General features: G+C 45.2%; 2 protein-coding genes across 2 annotated transcripts in view; one reads left to right on the top strand and one right to left on the bottom strand.

Moving 5' to 3' along the window:
• Positions 1–5,935, top strand: part of ERICH6B (glutamate rich 6B) — a 39,351-nt gene extending 33,416 nt beyond the window's left edge. The window contains exons 11-12 of the mRNA XM_014561454.1: positions 4,792–5,017; positions 5,681–5,935. Coding sequence (XP_014416940.1) covers positions 4,792–5,017; positions 5,681–5,935 — 481 coding nt within the window. The remainder of the gene's footprint in view (positions 1–4,791; positions 5,018–5,680) is intronic.
• A 2,929-nt stretch (positions 5,936–8,864) lies between these two features.
• COG3 (component of oligomeric golgi complex 3) overlaps positions 8,865–18,903 on the bottom strand; it is a 53,546-nt gene continuing 43,507 nt past the window's right edge. The window contains exons 20-23 of the mRNA XM_032496126.1: positions 18,174–18,249; positions 14,372–14,499; positions 13,474–13,572; positions 8,865–10,523 (exon numbers count right to left, since the gene is read on the bottom strand). Of these exons, the coding sequence (XP_032352017.1) occupies positions 10,494–10,523; positions 13,474–13,572; positions 14,372–14,499; positions 18,174–18,249 (333 nt within the window). The 3' untranslated portion in view covers positions 8,865–10,493. The remainder of the gene's footprint in view (positions 10,524–13,473; positions 13,573–14,371; positions 14,500–18,173; positions 18,250–18,903) is intronic.

The raw sequence follows: 18,903 nt of genomic DNA, 5'->3' as shown, positions 1-18,903 counted from the left end.
AGAATGGGAGAAAATTTTTGCAAATAAAACTGACAAAACTTGATCTCCAGAATATATAAGCAACTCACACCATTTAATAAGAAAAAAACAAACAACCCAATCCAAAAATGGGCAGAAGACCTAAACAAGCAATTCTCCAAGGAAGACATACAAATGATCAATAGGCACATGAAAAAATGCTCAATATCACTAATTATCAGAGAAATGCAAATCAAAACTACAATGAAGTATCACCTCACACCAGTCAGAATGACCATCATTCAAAAGTCCACAAATGACAAATGCTGGAGAGGCTGTGGAGAAAAGGGAACCCTCCTACACTGCTGGTGGGAATGCAGTTTGGTGCAGCCACTGTGGAAAACAGTATGGAGATTCCTCAAAAGACTAGGAATAGACTTACCATATGACCCAGGAATCCCGCTCCTGGGCATATATCTAGAAGGGACCCTACTTCAAAATGACACCTGCACCCTAATATTCATAGCAGCACTATTTACAATAGCCAAAACATGGAAACAGCCTAAATGTCCATCAACAGATGACTGGATAAAGAAGAAGTGGTATATTTATACAATGGAATACTATTCAGCCATAAAAACCGACAACATAACGCCATTTGCAGCAACATGGATGTTCCTGGAGAATGTCATTCTAAGTGAAGTAAGCCAGAAAGAGAAAGAAAACTACCACATGAGATCGCTCATATGTGGAATCCAAAAACAAAAAAAAACAAAAAAAACAAAAAATACAAAACAGAAACAGACTCATAGACATAGAATACAAAGTTGTGGTTGCCAGGGGGATGGTGGGTGGGACGGGACTGGGATTTCAAAATGTAGAATAGATAAACAAGATTGTACTGTGTAGCACAGGGAAATATATACAGGATCTTGTGGTGGATCACAGCGAAAGAGAATGTGACAATGAATGTATGTATGTTCATGTATAACTGAAAAATTGTGCTCTACACTGGAATTTGACACAACATTGTAAAATGACTATTTAAACTCAATAAAAAAGTTTATATTAAAAAAAAGATAAGAGAAAAATCAATGAACTAGAAAGCACACAAACAATAAAGCTAATCAATGAAACCAAAAAAAACCCCAAGAGGAAGGATGGTGCTCAGAGCTGGGATGAGCTGACCATCAGAACACCCCTGCCCCCGAAAGAGTCTGAGTCTGTACATCTGGGGTGGGGCCTGGAGATCTGCATTCTTTAAAAGCTTCCCAGATGGTTGTATGGGTCAGCGAGGTGCTGGAGCCCAGGCCAGCGCACCCACTCCTGGCCTGACTTTCCCTGGCTCCAGTCTTCTGAAAGGTCCTGTCCTGGAGGAGAGCAACGACCATCAACCTCTCTGCCCACCGGCAGCCTGGCTTCCAGGCCGTAGTCCCCAGGCCCAGCCTGGTAGCCCCCTCGTGGCCTAGGAGCCCCTAACTTCTCATCTCCCATCTCTTTCCTCGGGACCTATTGTCCTTTTGCCTTGGAAGTTTTTCTGAAACCATGTTGACCACTTCATGGCTTGTGGATTCCCGAGATCGGGAGACACAATTTCCCTCCTAACCCTGGGCTCCCGGTCCACAGGGAAAGTGAAGCAGCTTAGAATAGAAGTCTGTCTCATGTTGAAAGCTAATCAGTTCGGCTCAGAGTGAGCCTCGAAAACCCCAGCAAAGGGCCCAGACACATCCTGCCCACAGAGGCACAGGCCAAGGCCCAGGGCACCCCAAGGGCCTCCCCTCTCACCCCCAGGCCTGGCCCCTCCCCGCCCGCCAGGCAGGCCTGCCTTTACCTGCCTGCTCCCCAGTGGCCCCGCAGTAAGAGAGCCCCTGCGATGGTGTCACTGTCGTTTTTTCTTGCCCTTCCAAGAAGATGCTGGACGAGCAGGGAGAAGGGATGAGCTTCCAGCCACCGCTCCTCTCGGCAGGGCCGGCCCTCTGCACACAGGCCTGGGGCCGCGTGCTCGCCTGCTCTCGGCGGCGCCTCCACACTCAGCTGTGAGCAGGTTCTAGTTGCCAAACCTTTCTGCCCTGCCTCCTCCAAGGGCAACTGCATCTTACCTGGGTCATGCTCTCATCTCACTTGGCTTAAATCAAAGGCAGGTGGCACCACTGATGGCATTTCAGCACTGGAGACCTGGATGAGAGAGGGACTGTCCCTGTGTACCCTCCACACACACACCCATCACACCTGAAAGTTTATACCATCAGGCAGAGTGCGCTCCCCCGCCCCAGGCGGCACCGGAGAGAACTGTGCTCCCACAGCAGAAGGACTTGGTCCCACATGGGCTTCACCATCAGAGCTGCAGTCTCGCTGTCACTGGGAGAAAGATTCTGCAGAAAAGGCCCTCCAAGTCACTTAGGAGCGTACAGCTGCTGCACCAGGGCCAGCGACCCTCATCCCTGCTGGGATTGAGGCAGCGGCCCCTGCTCCCAGCCCCACCTCCGCTCCTCCATGGCACCACAGGCCCTGGGAAAGAGTGAGCATCAAGCTGATTCGAGGACTGAATATTTCTTAGGTTATTTTTTGATCACCAATTTTTTCAGGGAAGGCAGAAGGCATGGTTGAAGTTTGCAGGGTGTGTGGAAACTCAACCCCAGCATCGTCCCCGCCCTCCAGGCTCAGACTTGAGAAACTGCAGACCAGGCCTCCCTGCAGGGTTCAGAGTCCCACCCAGCAAGGGCCCCAGACCTGCCTGAACTCGGGATCCCTGTCGGTGGGGTCCCCTGGCTCCACAGTCCAGGGTCTTCACACTTTCTGAGGAGAATCCTTCCATTCAGACCATTTCTGGGTGTTTTAGACCCCATTTTCCTGAGGGAGCCTTAGCCCAGGACCAGGTGCCCACAGACTGGGGTGGACCCTAGCCCTGGGAAGTAGGGAGAGCCTAGCGTGAGAACTCCGATGGGAGCCCTTTAAAAGGTCAGAAGCTAGCAGGGATCTGCCCCACTGCAGAGTGAAAGAAGATTCCCCTCTGCTCTCCTCAAGGACAATAAGGAAATTCTAATGTTTGCCGAGTTATTGCTTTGTACAGGCACCTAATCTTCACAACAACCCTAGGAGTAAAGTACTGTTATTATTTGCATTTTACCATTGAAACTGAGGCACAGAGAGGTTAAGTAACTGGCCCAAGGTCACAAAGCTTGCAAGTTGCAGAGCCAGCTATGAACCTAGAGAGTCTGGCTCCAGAGCCCAGGTTTTTCACTCATCACATACATACAGCCTCCTGTCTAAGAAAAGAGGGATGAGGTTGGACATGCCGGGGCCCGACAGTGAAGGGACTCAGCTGTTTGCACTTGGTTTGATGGGCAGTGGGAAGCAACAGGAGGACCTAGGGTTGGGAGTGACCAGGGGACATTCTGCTTATTGGAGGTGAACAAGGCTGCTGTTAGCAGGCCTGAGCTGGCCTCTCCCTCCCAGCAGAACTTCAAGGCCCCTGGACATCCCAGCCGAGGTCTAGCAAGTAGTCTGAGTAATCCAGGCTCCCTGAAAACCCCACTTCTCCTGACGAACCCCGGGTCAGATTCTCTTCCCTTCTGCTTTTGGTTCCTGAGAGAAGTTGCTGCCCCAGCAGCACTGATTCTCAGGACAGCCCTGGTGGAATCAAAAAACAGAGGCTTGAAATGGTTTGAAATGCTGGGAAAGGACAGCTCGAAGGAGAGCAGGGCCTGGCCTGGAAGAAGAATGAACCCACCACCCCTCACTCACCCACACTCGGGCGTCAGGCAGTGTGGGGCCAGAGTTCACCCAGGAGCCAGACAGGTGTAGCCCCTGCCCTCCGGATCACACGTTATGTTGACATTTAATGGGAGGACAGGTAATAAGCAAGTAGGGTCGGTTCTCATTATTCAAAATAGCTCTGTTCTATAAAGTATCCAGAACACTGAACTAGCAAACCCTGAACCATTGCTCCCAGGGGGAAGGCGTATATGTACATATTTCACGTAGAGTCACAAATGCGCACAGAGCAGTGAAAAATTCAAGTCTTCTGATGTGCATGTTCCCAGCTGCTTTGCCTTCTCGATTCGGCTCCTGCCATGGTGACCAGAGGTTGGAGCCAGGAGGGGCATGTGGTGCTGGAAGCCCCAGCTCTGGGGCCCACTGAACTCTACCGGGATGGGCTGTTTCTAATATGTAAGTTTATCTCTGTGAGATACACACACACACACACACACACACACACACACACACACACACACACACACACACACACACACACCCCTATTTCCCTTGGGAGCAATGGGTCCGTATTCTCTAATTCCATGTTTGAGGCAACTTTATAGAACCCAACTACCGCAAAGAATGAGACTCAGTGTATATTAGCTAATTATATGAAGGAAACTAACAGGAGACGGAGATGCACTGTCATATAGGGACACACCGGGGCTGCAGGAAGGGCGTCTCTGAGGAGGTGACATTTAAGCTGAGACTTAGAGTAGAAGCAGGTGCTGGCCACACCAAGCAGGGTGGGGAAGAGCTTTCTAGGCAGAGGAAAGAACACGGCAAAGGGGTGAGGAGGTCAAGGATACGAGTGACCCAGGAACTGAAAGAAGTGAGTGGGAGTGGGGGGCCAGGGGCACGGGAGGAGCCTGAACACAGACGGGCTGGGGCTGAAGGGCCGTACCTGGTCTTGGGTTGGCCTCCTTGTTCCCACCTGCCAAGGCCCCGTGGGTGGGCTAAGGAGGAAAAAGCAAGGCAGGAGGGTAGGGAGGAGGGGCAGGCCTGCATCGGCCAGAGAGGCTGTGCCCGTCGACCCCAGGCCCAGCACAGTGACTGCCTGATTCCTTCTTGGTCTAGGTTGAGCCTGAGCCCAAACCTAGGCTACTACTTCGCCAAAGGCAAGCACCAGAAGGCCTGGAACTGGTGGGATCTGAACCTGCACGTCCACGCACCCCCTGTCCAGTCCATCTCCTTGAATATCAACCGCTACATCAAGGTACATATAAGGAGCCAGGATAAGATCATCTTCCACTTCACCCACCAAAAGAAACGCATCTGCTTAAACCTGGGCACCAGGTACAAGGTAAGGTCTCAACTCCCCACACCCTCTGCCAGTTGGAGAACCACCTGCACATAGTCACTGCTGGCTTGGACTGGTCCACACTGGGCCTGCCGCCACATTCTCCATCACTCCAGCCCCTAGGAAAACAAAGCCTCCTTCCCTGACCTGATGCTTGACCATATACAAAGGCAAACACTTAACTTCTGGGCACCATGAGATTCAGAGCTGAGGAAACTGATATCTTCATCCCAGCAAGACCCAGACACGCTCCAGTGGGAGCTCAACATGGATGTGGGGCTCGTAGCAGACACAGTGACCCGCCTCCTGGCTGCGGCAGGGCCTCAGTCTCCTGCCATGCTAGGGAATCCCTGGGGAGAAGCCTGACGTCCCTAGATGGCACAGCCTTTGGAAGGCAGGGTGCACCAGGGCCCAGCAGCTGGCCTCCCTTTGGTTTGGAGTCAGGCTGTGGTGTGGCCTGAACCCAGTCGCTGCAGCCCATGTAGCCACAGGCTTAAGCCAAGCGAGTATCTCGGGGAAGTGGCAGAAATGTTGCCGGTGGCAGCGCCAGGTGCACAGCTTTGCCCTGGAGAGTGACGTCTCCAGGGGAGACTTGATCCTGGCATGAGGGGAGCATGGTGCCCAGGCAGCATTAATCCTCACTGAGCCTTCTATGCACTCCTGCAGTTCATCAGCCCAGAGGTACTGAGTGAAATGAAGAAGAAAGCAATCCTGGAAATGGAAATCAGTCCAACAGCTCAGAAGATCCAGATCCTCCTGGGAAAAATGAGTAGGACCCTGAATATACTGACCATCTTTGATCTCAAAAACTTCATAGAGGGCTCCAAGATCTTCCCAATGAGACAATCTGAGCTGGAGGAGAAAACCTCATCTTCCGGTCTCAGGCAGTCACCAGATTACCCCACAGCCTCTTCAGCCTGAGCTGAATGTTTCAGGGAGGTGGAGTTGTCAGAATCCTAGAGGAAAAGCCCAAAGCCCTAGTTTATGTCTTTGAGAGTTGGTTTGTAATTTGAGATCTATGACAGATCCTTGGTTTGGGGGGGAGAAAAAGGGAGGTATTTTTGGTGGGGAAGGGGCTGACAGACTCTGTAGCTGGCCACAGGAAAGACTTAATCAGCCCTGCCCCACTCTGACAGCATTAGAAATAAATTGTTTCAATAGACAATACACATCAACACCTGTCTCGCTTGATTCTGCTGGTCACTTGAATGCAGAAGTTCTGTGGCTTTCCTGTACTTGGTTTGACTCAAGACACAGGCTATCTCAAAGCCTAACTCTGCCCCTGGTTGGCTGTGTGACCTTGGGCAAGTAGCTTTCTGCCTCAGTTTCCTCATCTGTAAAATGGGTCTAGAAATAGCCTCACAAACCACCCCCTCATTCACCCCTGCCAAGACAGAGGGAAGCCCAGTTAGAAAAGCAGCCCCAGCCTGCAGCCAGTGTCCCAAACCAGGAGCCGACTGGGAGCCCGGAAGGACCCACATTTAAACCCCTTTCAATAGCTGGACCGCTTTTGGTCATGGGTAACAGTCACTCAAATAGGTAAAGCAAGATGGGAAACATCATCAGGATGGAAGATGCAATGCATCTCCCTCCTAGTGGAGGGAGGCCTCCAGGAGCCAGGGGGGGACTTTCGTTCTTGTGTCTGCAACACTCATGTTCTTCCAAAGGGGTGTTTTCTGTGCATCTCGGTTCACACGGCTTTGTCTCCTGACCTTTCTCAGAAGAACCCCCGTAGTCCCCAACTGACCTGGCTTGATCCGGAGGCCACTCTTGGCGCGATCATGTGGTAAGGGAGGTGGGGTTATGTCTTGTAAATACAGCTCCTAGCTGATGCCAAGCATGGTCGGGGGTAGTCTCTAGAAAAGGGAGACTCGGGAGCTGGTTGGCCTCCTCTAGCGTGACTTACAGATTCCTGAGACACTGCAGGATTCCCAGGATGGCTTCCACTGCAACCTGAACAGAAAGAGTGTAGAAAACTCCTTCTTCTTAACTCAGCGCAGCAAACCAGCCATTCCCTGCAGTGAGCAGACATCCGAGCCCCATGTCGCGGCCCTACTCTCCTAATCTCACACCGCCTGCCACCAACCCTCACCAAAGTCCTGCCATCACCCCAACCCCAAATGCTGCGCAGCTGCAGTGGTACCAGGCTGTAAGGCCGGTGGTGGAGGGGCGTTACACGGTCACTTCCCCTACGGGACTGTCACACGTTGGCAAACAGCATCATCAGCTAAGACAACAGTTACTTTGTTGCCAGACAGTGAGCCACAGATGACCACTGCAAGAGCAAATCCTCACAAGCCAACCTTGACATTTTAGAGAGCAGGTTAGTTTCCGCCTCTGCTCAGTGTGCGCGGGGCCCCCTCCCTTACCAGTTGCTAGAGACAGAAGCTCCGGAGTCTGGTCTGGGCTACAAACAAATCCTCCCAAGCTTGCAGCGTGTCTCAGAGAATTGAGCCCGCTGGGGAATTGAAAGCACGTGTGTCCTTGAAGCAGACAAGCCTGGTCTGCTTCTTGGATGGTCTTGGAACCATCACCACCACCTGCTGGCTGTGCGGCCCTGGCCAAGGCAGTAAGCCCCTCTGGGACTCCAGTTTCCTTGTCTGTAACAGGAGGACAAGCAAGGAACACACCTCACGGAGTTACGGTGAGGAGGAATGGGGGTGGCCACGGTGGGCTCTCAGCTTACAGGGGGCTTAACCCACGTGGGCTCTGAGGTTCACCAGCCAGTTCCTCTCCCTGGTCTTTCTCCTTCCATAAAACCTAAACACGTGACTCCATTAATGCAGAGGTTGTCCACAGGTGGCCTCAAAGAGGCATTGTGTTTGGTCAGCCCCATTTTCAAATATTTTGTTGCCAACACTTATAAGGCACGCTCTTTCCAACCTCTCTTGTGGTTGCTGCTCTGTACAAATGTTATCAAAGACGGGACAGAAAACCCAGTGCCCAGGGGCTATTTCGTAAGGAAAAATGAGTCACCTCACAGGCTGCAGAGTAAGTAGTGAAAGCAGCCATCCGGGGACTATAAAACCTCAGCACCCCCTGGCCTGCATTCGTTTGCCAGAGCTGCCGTAACAAAGGACCACACCCTGGGTGGCTTGCACAACAGCAATTTATTGACTCACAGTCCTAGAGGCCGGAAGCCCACGACCAAGGGCCAGAGAAGGATGTGGTCAAGGCCCCTCTGCCAGCTTCTACCAGTACCTTTGTCTCGTGGCAGCATTAATTCAGTCTTCATGTGGCGTTTTCCCTGTGCATGTCTCTGCATCAAATTATCGTTCAACTAATGAAGCATTAAGAAGCTTCAAAAAATGTCTTTCTACAATAATCACCTTGCCAAAAGAATCCACAGAGTACAAGGAAAACGGGGGAAGGTGGGGTAACGCTGATGGAGTGTAATGAACTCAATAACCTGCTTGTGATACAACCTGTTAACGTTCTGCAAGATGACATCGCTGGGAGAAATCTGGTAACGGAACACGGGATCTCTCTGTATTACTGCTTACAACCGCATGTGAATCTACAGGTTGTCTCAATAAAAACTTCAGTTAAAAAAATTTTTTTAAAGAACCCACACACATAATGGACCCATGAGGACAAGGTAGGAAGCAAAAATCTTTATTTAAAAAAAAATTCACATTTATTAAAAACAGCAATTTCTAGCCAAATAATATAAGGCATTTTAAGTTAATTATTTGAAAGTATGTACACTCTGTATAAGTAAATACTTGAAACTGTACAGATTTAAACAAACAGTCATTTAGCAAACAAACGGGATCACTATCACCTACTCAGCACTTTTGTCAGGTATTTGAGTGTTTCAGACATAAAAGATTCAAAACACAAGAATGAGTGCCGTCAAATATTTTTATCCTTAACAGACTCGCTCTGTACACCAAATCAGTCACAGTACTGTACAATAATCATGCCCTCATTTCTTTGGAAAGGCGATTAAAAATCAAATGTACATATAATATACAAAACTGGATATTTTACAGTTTATTTCATTAAACACATATTTAAAATAGTAAAAGTACATATAATCTTTCTAATTCACTCATTTCCTGTCAGAGAATGAATATGGACCCTCTTTACCTTTTAGTTTCCCAAGATCCAGAGTATTAAGCTCTGTCAAGCAACATCCATCACCAAGTTAAACCGAGCTGAAAAACAAGTGACCTGTTTAAAATGACAGGCGTCACGAGATGTACACACGGCGGGAGGAGAAATGCTAGTCGCACAGAACGAGGCCTGCTGGCTACCTTCCAGAACCCTTGTTAGCGTTCTATCTCTAAACTAGTGTCTGAATAACTCAAAATCCCTTGTGAACCAAAAAGCAGGTTACATTTACTGTAATATCAGAGGCAAAACCAAACCAATCCAAACAGGAAACAGGTATTTGTAGGTAAACTCATAGACGTGCATCATTTATCTGATAATCGCTGACACCCTGTGGTGGGCGGGTCTGAAGGGACGGGCGGTCTTCATCGCCCTCTCTGTTAGTAAAACACGTTCCGCAGTAGCAGGGCTGGCGCGGCACAGCCACTGTGAAGTACAGGACATGAAAGTGTTCACTTTTCAAAGAACCATGGAAACGGAAGGCAGTGTGCAGAAGGCAGGCAGCCCAACCTCCGTGCCAGGTGCACCATTCATCAGGCTTCCTTCTCTCCTTCCTGCGCCAGACTGAAGATGCCTTAATTGGTATTTCCCACTCACAAACACTACCTATTGTACCGTGAAGATTCTCATTAAAGATACGACACATTTCAATCATGAGGAGGCTGCTGCTCCCTGCCTGCTTCTCAACGCCCTGCCCCTAAGCAATTCACGGAGTACAGATCCCGGGACTTTACGCCAGGTCCCTGCATCTTGAAACTCCCTCACATCAAACACACAGAAAGATAACACCCTGAATTCCCAGAAAAGCAGAGCGTGTTCTCAGAAGCATCCAATCTACTCCAAACTAAACTTCAAAGTGATAGGAGAAACATTACATTAAATAGAGTGCAAAGATAACATTTCTGGAAATAAAAAAATTAGTCACCATGGAATGCTCAGTGGTTAAAAAGATTGCAGTGTTTCACGCTTTAACAGACCTTTCTCTTAGCTTTCTAATTAGCTGTATTTCCATAAAGTTCTTCTTTGCACTATTTATTGTCACCTATTTTCATTGCACACTTTTTCTTAGAACCATTTCACTGAGTGCACACCATAACTTCCTCTTAACTTACACTGCTCGTGACCATTTAAATGAGGCAGTTATCAGCGCTCATAGGTTAATCTTTGGCATTTTGATATTTTTCAAAGGGAAACATCAATCATTTCACTCTTTGCTTCTATGTCATTCTGCGGTCAGCACTGAGCAGCACGCCGTGTGGTTCTCGGGACATCCTTCGTACAGTTCCCCGGGGGGTGCAGGCCGAGGGACACCTCAGCCCGCTCCCACCAGACAGGCCTTTTACACACAGCCCGACAGGCCTGGTTACTTGGAAACTGACAGCAGGAGGTTCAGCTGAAAAGCAAAGAGAAGGCTATGTTAGTTCTGCTGCAGAATACCATACTCAAGAAAACTATTTAGATTCTCAAAAACAGAATGAGAGGGAAAGTCCAAGATTTGTAAGAGACCAGTAAACATGGCTGCAAGGTGTAAACTGGACCTGCAATGCTGGTCTGATTTCTGAAGCAGCCTCTGGGCGCGGCACATCGTGGAGGCCCGTGGGGAGTCACACCCCATCACAAACCTAGGCCCTCGACTCACTTAGAATCCAGTGAGGAAGACAGAAAAAAAAAACCACACACCAACAATGACAAATTAAATAATCAATCTCACCTTTTCCTACGCAGAGTGTGTTTTGGGGAGAATCGTACATAAGCTGAATTCTTTAAATGAATTCCCCTCCTACCCGGCTGCCCCCAAGGACGAGCCTCCCCTGCAGCCTCCTCAAGTGATAGGAGTTTCTCTTCCACACGCCTGGAGGTGGGATCAGAGGCCCCCCCCGTTCCTCACTGGCATTTCCAGCCCATTCTCCTTCCCTGTCGCAGCACCTTCTGCAGCTTTCCTGGTCCTGGTATCAGACCATGCCAGGCTTCACTCCTCTATCTGTGACCCCTTGGCCATCAGCCTGCCCCGCATTTCGGGCAGATCTCAGAGCATGATCACTCTTTTCTGCAACTACTCCTGCAGGAATTCTTGATGATTTCAACATCCAGACAGATAACACTTCCAGTGTGGAGGTCTCTCAGTCCTGCGGCTCCTTTCCTCCCACAATCTCATCTTCCATCACCCACGTCAGCCAGCCATGCATGGAGACACCCTCACCCTCGTGACCCTGACTGCAGCCCCTCCGTCAAGCATCTCACTCTTTGATCACAACGTCTTCCCAGCTCATCCTCTCCTCCTCCAACTCCAGTGACACTCTGACTCCGCCAGGCCTAGAACCCACGGTTCCTCCTACCTCTTCACACTCTTCCCTCAGCTCCCTCTTGCTCCTCGTCCGCTCAAGTTCTGTGGCAATGATTTAAATCACTCCCTTCTTTAAACACTTATCTGTCCTGCCCCCACGCCCCTCCCCCTGGTCCCTACTGGCAAAACCACAGTCCTGATGACTACAACCCTCCAGCCACCCTGCATCGACCTTCACACAACCGTGACTGGAGAAAACAAATGAGACAACTATGTTGAATGGTCTCTCTTGGGCTCATAACCACGGAACTCAACAGAACCCTCCTTCCAAATCTCTAGCACCTTTCACTCTCAGTAATAACCATGCTTCCTGGTTCAAATAAGAGCGCCCGGGAGCTCCCACCACACCCATCAGCTCCCTGCATGTGCGCCCACATACCTTGCCTTCTCCCCTCTTCCCACGCTGAACCCCGCAGGCATCCAGCAAAGGCCCCACCCTCCAATTGCCCCTGAGATCCCACCCCCACTTCTCTTCTCAGGAACATTTTCCCAGCAGCAATTTTCCCCTCAATTTAGATCTTCCCCATGAATACACAAACATGCATTCCCTCAACTTAAAAAAAAAAAAAAAAAGGAAGGGTAATCCAATAACAAATACAAGTAACTATCTAAGGAGGAGAGAGGGGAAGGCTGGAGGGACTAGAAAAGGAAGCAAGACTCCTTCAAATTCACCTTGTTCCATAATTCTGACTCGGGAACCATGTGAATATCTTATATAATTAAAAACAAAATTAAATCAAAACAAGAGGGGAAAATCTCTAACTACTGAAAACAAACCCAACTATGTATCAAGTTAATGGCATAATTACATAGAATATAATCACTGCAAATGACTTAGAAAAAAGGATCTTGACCGTACATCCCTAGAACTACAGAGACAGTTTATCTTTTTAAAATATGACCCCCAGAGCCATCCAAAGACACACGCACAGCCAAGAGGGAGAATGAAGCCCTGATACACACTGCAACACAGATAAGCCTTGAAAACATTATGCTGCTGGAAAGAAGCCAGTCATGAAGGCCATGTACAGTACAATCGCACCTGATGAGCTGCCCAGGACAGGCAAATCCAGAGGCCACAGCAGATGAGCAGAAGGCAGGTGTGTGCGCGCGTGTGCGCGTGTGTGGAATCTGCTAATAACAGGTAGGGATTTCTTTTGGGGGATGAAAATGTTCTGGAATTAGACAGTGGTGATGGCTGAACAATGCGGTGAATGTACTAAAAACCACTGAATTGTCCACTTTAAAAGGGGGAATTTTATGGCATATGAATTATATCTCAATTTAAAAATGACCCTATTTCTCCTCCAGCTACCACCCCACTTCCCCTCTCCCCATGTAGTAAAACTCCTCCGAAGACTCACCACAGTCCCTGCCTCCGGGTTCCCTCTCCGCAGGCTGCACCCACTCCACTAGCTCTCACCACCCTGACCACACGCTAACCTCCAGCACTAAACCAAACTTAAAACCGGAAATAAAACACCCTCCACGGCACCAGCCTACTCCTACTCAATAAAACACTTGCCGACTGAACTGAATAAATGAGTAACAGTAAACACAGACCGAGCTCTCTATTTAGTTTCTTTTAATTTAAGAAGAGAGAAAACAAAAACACTGCTCTCTGGGATCTATCTGAATCCCTCAAATAACTTCCATTTTTTTTTTTTTTTCATTTGAAACATGTTCCACTACCATGCACGTTGCAAACAAATTATTCAGCAATCTAAGGATCACTATTTGAATCTTTCACAAATGGCTTATTCATCTTAAACACAGCAACCTTCAATGTCAGAAAACATTAAAAAGCAATTAAAAATTCTAAAGACATCAACAAATATTTGAGAGAGCAATTCAAAGCTTGAACTCTTGCTCTTCAAAATAAAACAATGTACAATTTTTAAAATTACATCCAAAAACATGGTTACTCAGAGACATGATCTATTCAAGTACAATAACTAAGAGGTTATAAAAGTAACAGAATCTTCAGACTATGGATTACCTGTTCCATAGAAGGACAAGCAATGATCTGGATATCTTCAGGGCTGAACTCTTCCTTTAACAAAACATGGAACTTCTGGAAAATCTGCTGAATGTTATTCTTAGAAAGAAGAGGCAATCATGTTACACGAGTCACAGAAAACATATGCAGTCGCCTCAGACACGAAGCACTAATAATGTTAAATCTTACTATTTGCCAAAACAAGTAGAGGAAATGTATCTTCCGTGGAGTTACCAAACACTTGTAATTTACACTAAATATTTCACAGGCTAGCACAACCTAAGACTTATCAGATAGTACTTCCTAAAAAAACTAAACTCTAGCAAGCTCTGTCCCCAACAGAGAATAATACGAGTCTTCAGCAGCAATTCCTTACACAAAAGATAATAAAGTTCCAGACACATAAAATGTACTTTAAAAATCAACCAACACCGTGTGAGCTCAACACAGCACTGGAAGCTATGAGCACTAAATTGGCCTTGACATTAATTCCTCGGTGGCCACTGCTAGCCATTTATTTCCACTGCTCACCAGTAAAATGGGGCATAATTCTTGAAATGCTGTTCTCTCAAGTGTTGGGCCACATCTAATGTGAAAGTCTGATTACTTATTTATTTATTATTAATTTCTACTTGTAGGTAGAAATTACCTTTGTGCCAAAGGTAATGGAAATTAAGGAAAAGGAAATTAAGATAAAGTGAGGGTAGGGGAAAAAAAAGATACAATCAGATGGATGTAAGCTTTGTAAGTCTTTCAAGAATCACGGTGATTTTTAATCAACTGCACTAGAAGAGCACACCAACATTTCAAAATGTTTACAGGAAGAGAAAGATGGTAGACAAGGCAAGAACACGTGAAGAGACTGCCCAACCCTCACGCAGATTATCACAATACTCACCCTAACAGGTTTAAAAAGGATGAACTCAGTATCTTTGTTGGATAGGTACAATGACATACTTCTCAATGTCAGGGGCAGCTTTGCTTTTATTGTCTTGTAGGCACTTGCCACAAGGTCACCAACCTTTGCTGGAAAGAAATTAACCTCGTTAGTGTCACAAAGAAAAAGAGAAGAAACATTTCCATTTTAATTCAGAGGGGAATAAAAGGAGAAGAAAATAGCAAAATAAAACACTCTTTATTTCCCCAAAGAATTTCTTTCACTTGTTTATTTATCAAGTTTAATCATAAGCCCTATAAACATTTATTAAATTTCTACTATATACAAAATTCTAATCCTAAGGGATAGGGCAACAAAAGAATTCCCCTAGCATGGCTCAGGACACTCAGGGGCTGTAATACGGTACCTTTGGAATCTGGAGAAAGAGGTAAGGTAAAATAAAAAGTCATTTGCAGTGAGACACTGGTAAGAATTACTTTATAATGAATGAGCTTATTCATTTGCAGAACCAACTCACAGTAAGAGATGCTGTCTTATGAGATCATTCAGAAAATACCCACACATACTTAATGGGAACTAAAAATCCATTTGTACATTCTTATACTGTATTATCAGAAAGGGAATAGAATTCCAGAAAATTGGAATTGAAATAATTAGTAGCCCAGGTGTGCATCTGAAAAGACGTGCAAATGGAAAAGAAGAGCAGTAATCTGTATGAAGTATTTAAAAGAAGAAATTACCTAGAAAGCTATAAAGGAAAAGACTGATAATTTCAAAGATGCTCAAACTCACTCATAATTAAAGAAATGCATATTAAAACAACTGAGATATTTCAGATTGGTAAAAATTACTAAGACTGTGAATATCCTTATTTGGCAGGGGTGTAGGGAACAGGTACCCTCATCCACTGTTGATGGGAGTATAAACTGGTTCAACCTCTTTGAAGGGATATTAGGCAATGTCTAGCAAAACTGAAAATACATGTACTCTTTCACTTAACACTTCTACTGCTCGGTAGAGCTGAATATTCTGGCACAGAAAGGGCTCCTAGATGTGGAATTAAAAAAAAAAAGCAAGGGATATAGTATAATTGTATTTGTATAACATGCCTCAAGTCCATATATGCTAGTACATCCATAAATAATTTGGGGAAAGCAACCATTAATAGTGGTTACCTTTGAGACGACTAGTTAGTTCTGAGGTGGAGAATAGAATTACTCCTCATTTTATACTTTTCTACAGTTCAAATTTAATATCATGTTAAAAAAACATTCGTTTTAATTGAGGAGGGTTGTGGTAGAGCAGGGTAAGAAGGTGCAGATGCTCTCAAGAAGAAAGAAACAATCTAAGAATTGCTTCCTTTTCATAAACAAAAGAAAACTCCTTTTGAGACAATGAATTCCACAGGCTGTGGTCCTATCATCACTGACACTTCAGGGATCAGTAGGTCAGTCTTCAGAGCCCTTCATGTTTAAAAGTTACGTGTGGAGACTGCTAGTAAAATATCCTAATTCTTAAAAGGTACACTTCTCAGAGTAAATTAAACTGGCGTTCTAACTTATAACTCCATCTCCTGTGAGTTTATCATGAAATGGCCCTGAATGTAATCAAGTCTGCATGAACCAGTAACCCTGCTTTTCCAGGGGCCCAAGACAAGTTCCTAGATTGTTCCCGGTGCTCCCACCCCAAAGGCCCAAAAACTTTTGACATTTAAGTGTGGGCTTCTCATATTACAGATCAAGAAAAAGCAACTCCATAGCTCCCTGTGGCTAAATGGCTCAACGGGACAGAAGATACAACAACGAGGTAAACTGAAGTGTCACTGCTACAATCACCAGGATCTCCTTGCTTAGAAAGAAATGAAATGGGTTACATGACAAACAGCAAGCCCTACTTCATCCAGGCCTTGTGTCAGCCTGCTTTCATCTACTCCTACTTTCTAACAACAACTCTAGCAATGCTTAAGAGCACAACACACCCACCAGCGGGAGTTCTACTAGGGTTCCACTTGAGAAGATGACAGCCCCTGTTTTGAGTGAAAGAGGATCTTTCCAAAGGGGAAAGAAAATACATTAATTATGCATCAAGCCCCTGGGCTTAGCTGTGCTAACTACGCCTATGCCAATTCGGTGGTTTCTACCTATTTTAAGAAAGATTTATTGCACCCAAGAGTTTCATTTACACGAACACTTGAAATAAAATCAGTTATGTCCAAGCTCTATAAGTGGCTGAAACCTTGAGCCAAAAGCCCAATTAATCCAAAGATGATCAGAATTCCTTCTAGAATCAATGCTGAGTTACGGACCAACAAGCCTGCTCCTGACCCTGAGGGGTCAGAATAAGTGGTCACCACCAGGCTGTGGTTAGAATTTCTAATATACGTCCAGTACTGTCTGTCCTTTAGTAAAATGGTGGAGATTTCAATCTCATACATGTACAAAGGCTTAAACTAATAAAGATAGTGTAACATTTACTGTCTCCACCACAGTAAACAGAAGGCCTATTAAGCATGTCACAGATTTTATTTACAAAGAAGCAAATCAATGCAAACCTATACTGACATCATCAAAGTTCACATGACAAACTTTTGCGTAAAATTCTCCCTTCCATTCAAATACAAGTGGTAATTCTCCACATTTATCTATCTTCCTAAGAGACACATAGCTATTCTTACAATTTCTTTGCTCTACTTAATCTTCAAATTAACCTGAGGCATCAATAATAATAACTGAAAATTTTAGAATGGCCCCAATTCTTTTTCCCAAAAGAAATAAATACCTGGCAGACATATATTCTTCCACTATGGAAAATCAGTCAAGTTAAAAACCTAATTCCAGTTTAGGTGCCTGTAGACAATTTTCTATGACTAAGCCAGAATCATTCTTTGGATCTCTCTATGAGCAAAAAGCTTCCCTATCAACTTGGACACAATTTAACCATAATTAAAACACTAATTCTTTTGCCATCTTGCCTTTCCAGTTTCAAAAAATCTCTGTCACAATATGGGCCAGGGAATGGCCAGAAATACTAACAAAATGATTTATTCTGGCTTAATGGCAACTTAAAATGTCACAAAATGTACCAAAAATAACCCACAAAACTAGTTGTGATTTTCAGTGTCTAATGTCTAATGCCAAAGAAGGAAAGAAAAAAAAAAAAAAGAACCTAGCACAAAAAAATTTACATTTAGGAAAGAGTTAGGACTGGAAACATCTCAAGCCTTTCTGCCAATTACATGATGATATTACCTGCCAACTGCCAACTGATATCATAATTTTTCTGATAGCACATTTTTTATATAATTTTTTCCAAACACTCTAAAACATTAAAGAGGATGTAACTTGCATAAAATGTAATGTGTCCAATATTTCTTCATATAATATTTGAAAACAGTAGCATCCCCTATAATTTCAGACTATCAAACACAGTTTTCACCACAGTTCTCAGACGATGAAAAGCAGGTATACAGAAACCAGCAGACTCGAAAGTGTTTCCACCTAAGCCACATTTTATTTTTAACCCTATGTGTGTGTGTATGTATATATGTATGTATGTATACACACACACACACACACACACACACACACACATATGTAGTTTTTATTTCTTCTTCCTTGGAATGCTTGTTGAAACGCAGGTAGTGTTGACAAATTAAGACCTGTCAGCTCCAAACTGAATCATGCATTAACCTAAACCACAGCAGGGGTAGGAAACCAACGCTAAGCTATTAAAGCAGGACTATATAAATGCAAATTAACTGGCATCCTAAAGAAAAAAATCCCAAATAGTAAAATGTGGATACCTGGTTGTGCCCAAGGCTGCTGAGAGAGAGTATACTTGGGTCCTCCCTGACTGGCCATTGTTTTTAATGCGGAAACCTAGCAGAGGAAATAAAAAGTTTCATTTCACTGATGACAAATTAAACTAGTACTGCTCTCATAGGATACACCATTTAAACCTGTGAAAACATAATGATAATCAAATGTGCAGCCCTGAAAGAAATCCATCATATCTCTCAGTCCTTTACAACTAATAAAATATTTCAGCAAAACTTCTTTTGTGATTTCAAGGCAGATGTTGTTTTGCAAAACAAACGAAAAACAAAACAAAACAAAACAAAGCATACCAATATCCCAAGGCATTCTGCCTGAAACATTTCAGTGTAGGAAGACAAGAACGAAGACAGAGAAACATCAACACAAAACAGCCCTCTAAGTAGACGTTGAGGTTAACATTAAATTATTACTGTATAGTATTATAAAAATGTCACAGCAGCAGGACAAAATCTCCTTTATATGCCTAGAGGGTTCTTTTCTTCATTATAAGCAGAGAGAATGTTATTTAAGGGAAAAAAAAACAACAGACTTTCAGATAGCATCAAAGTGCACATTTGCCCAACCAGTGCTACAGGTACAGAACCGGATGCCCACCCTCTATTCACCTTTCTCTTCATCCCTCAGCATCAGTACAGGGAAGTAAAATCAAGAAAGTACATTTTGTTTCTTGGACAAGAATGTTCTTAATATGGCAAA

This window comes from Camelus ferus, chromosome 14 (genome assembly GCF_009834535.1).
Source record: "Camelus ferus isolate YT-003-E chromosome 14, BCGSAC_Cfer_1.0, whole genome shotgun sequence".
Taxonomy (NCBI): Eukaryota; Metazoa; Chordata; class Mammalia; order Artiodactyla; family Camelidae; genus Camelus; species Camelus ferus.
This window is presented reverse-complemented; position numbering and strand designations above follow the sequence as displayed.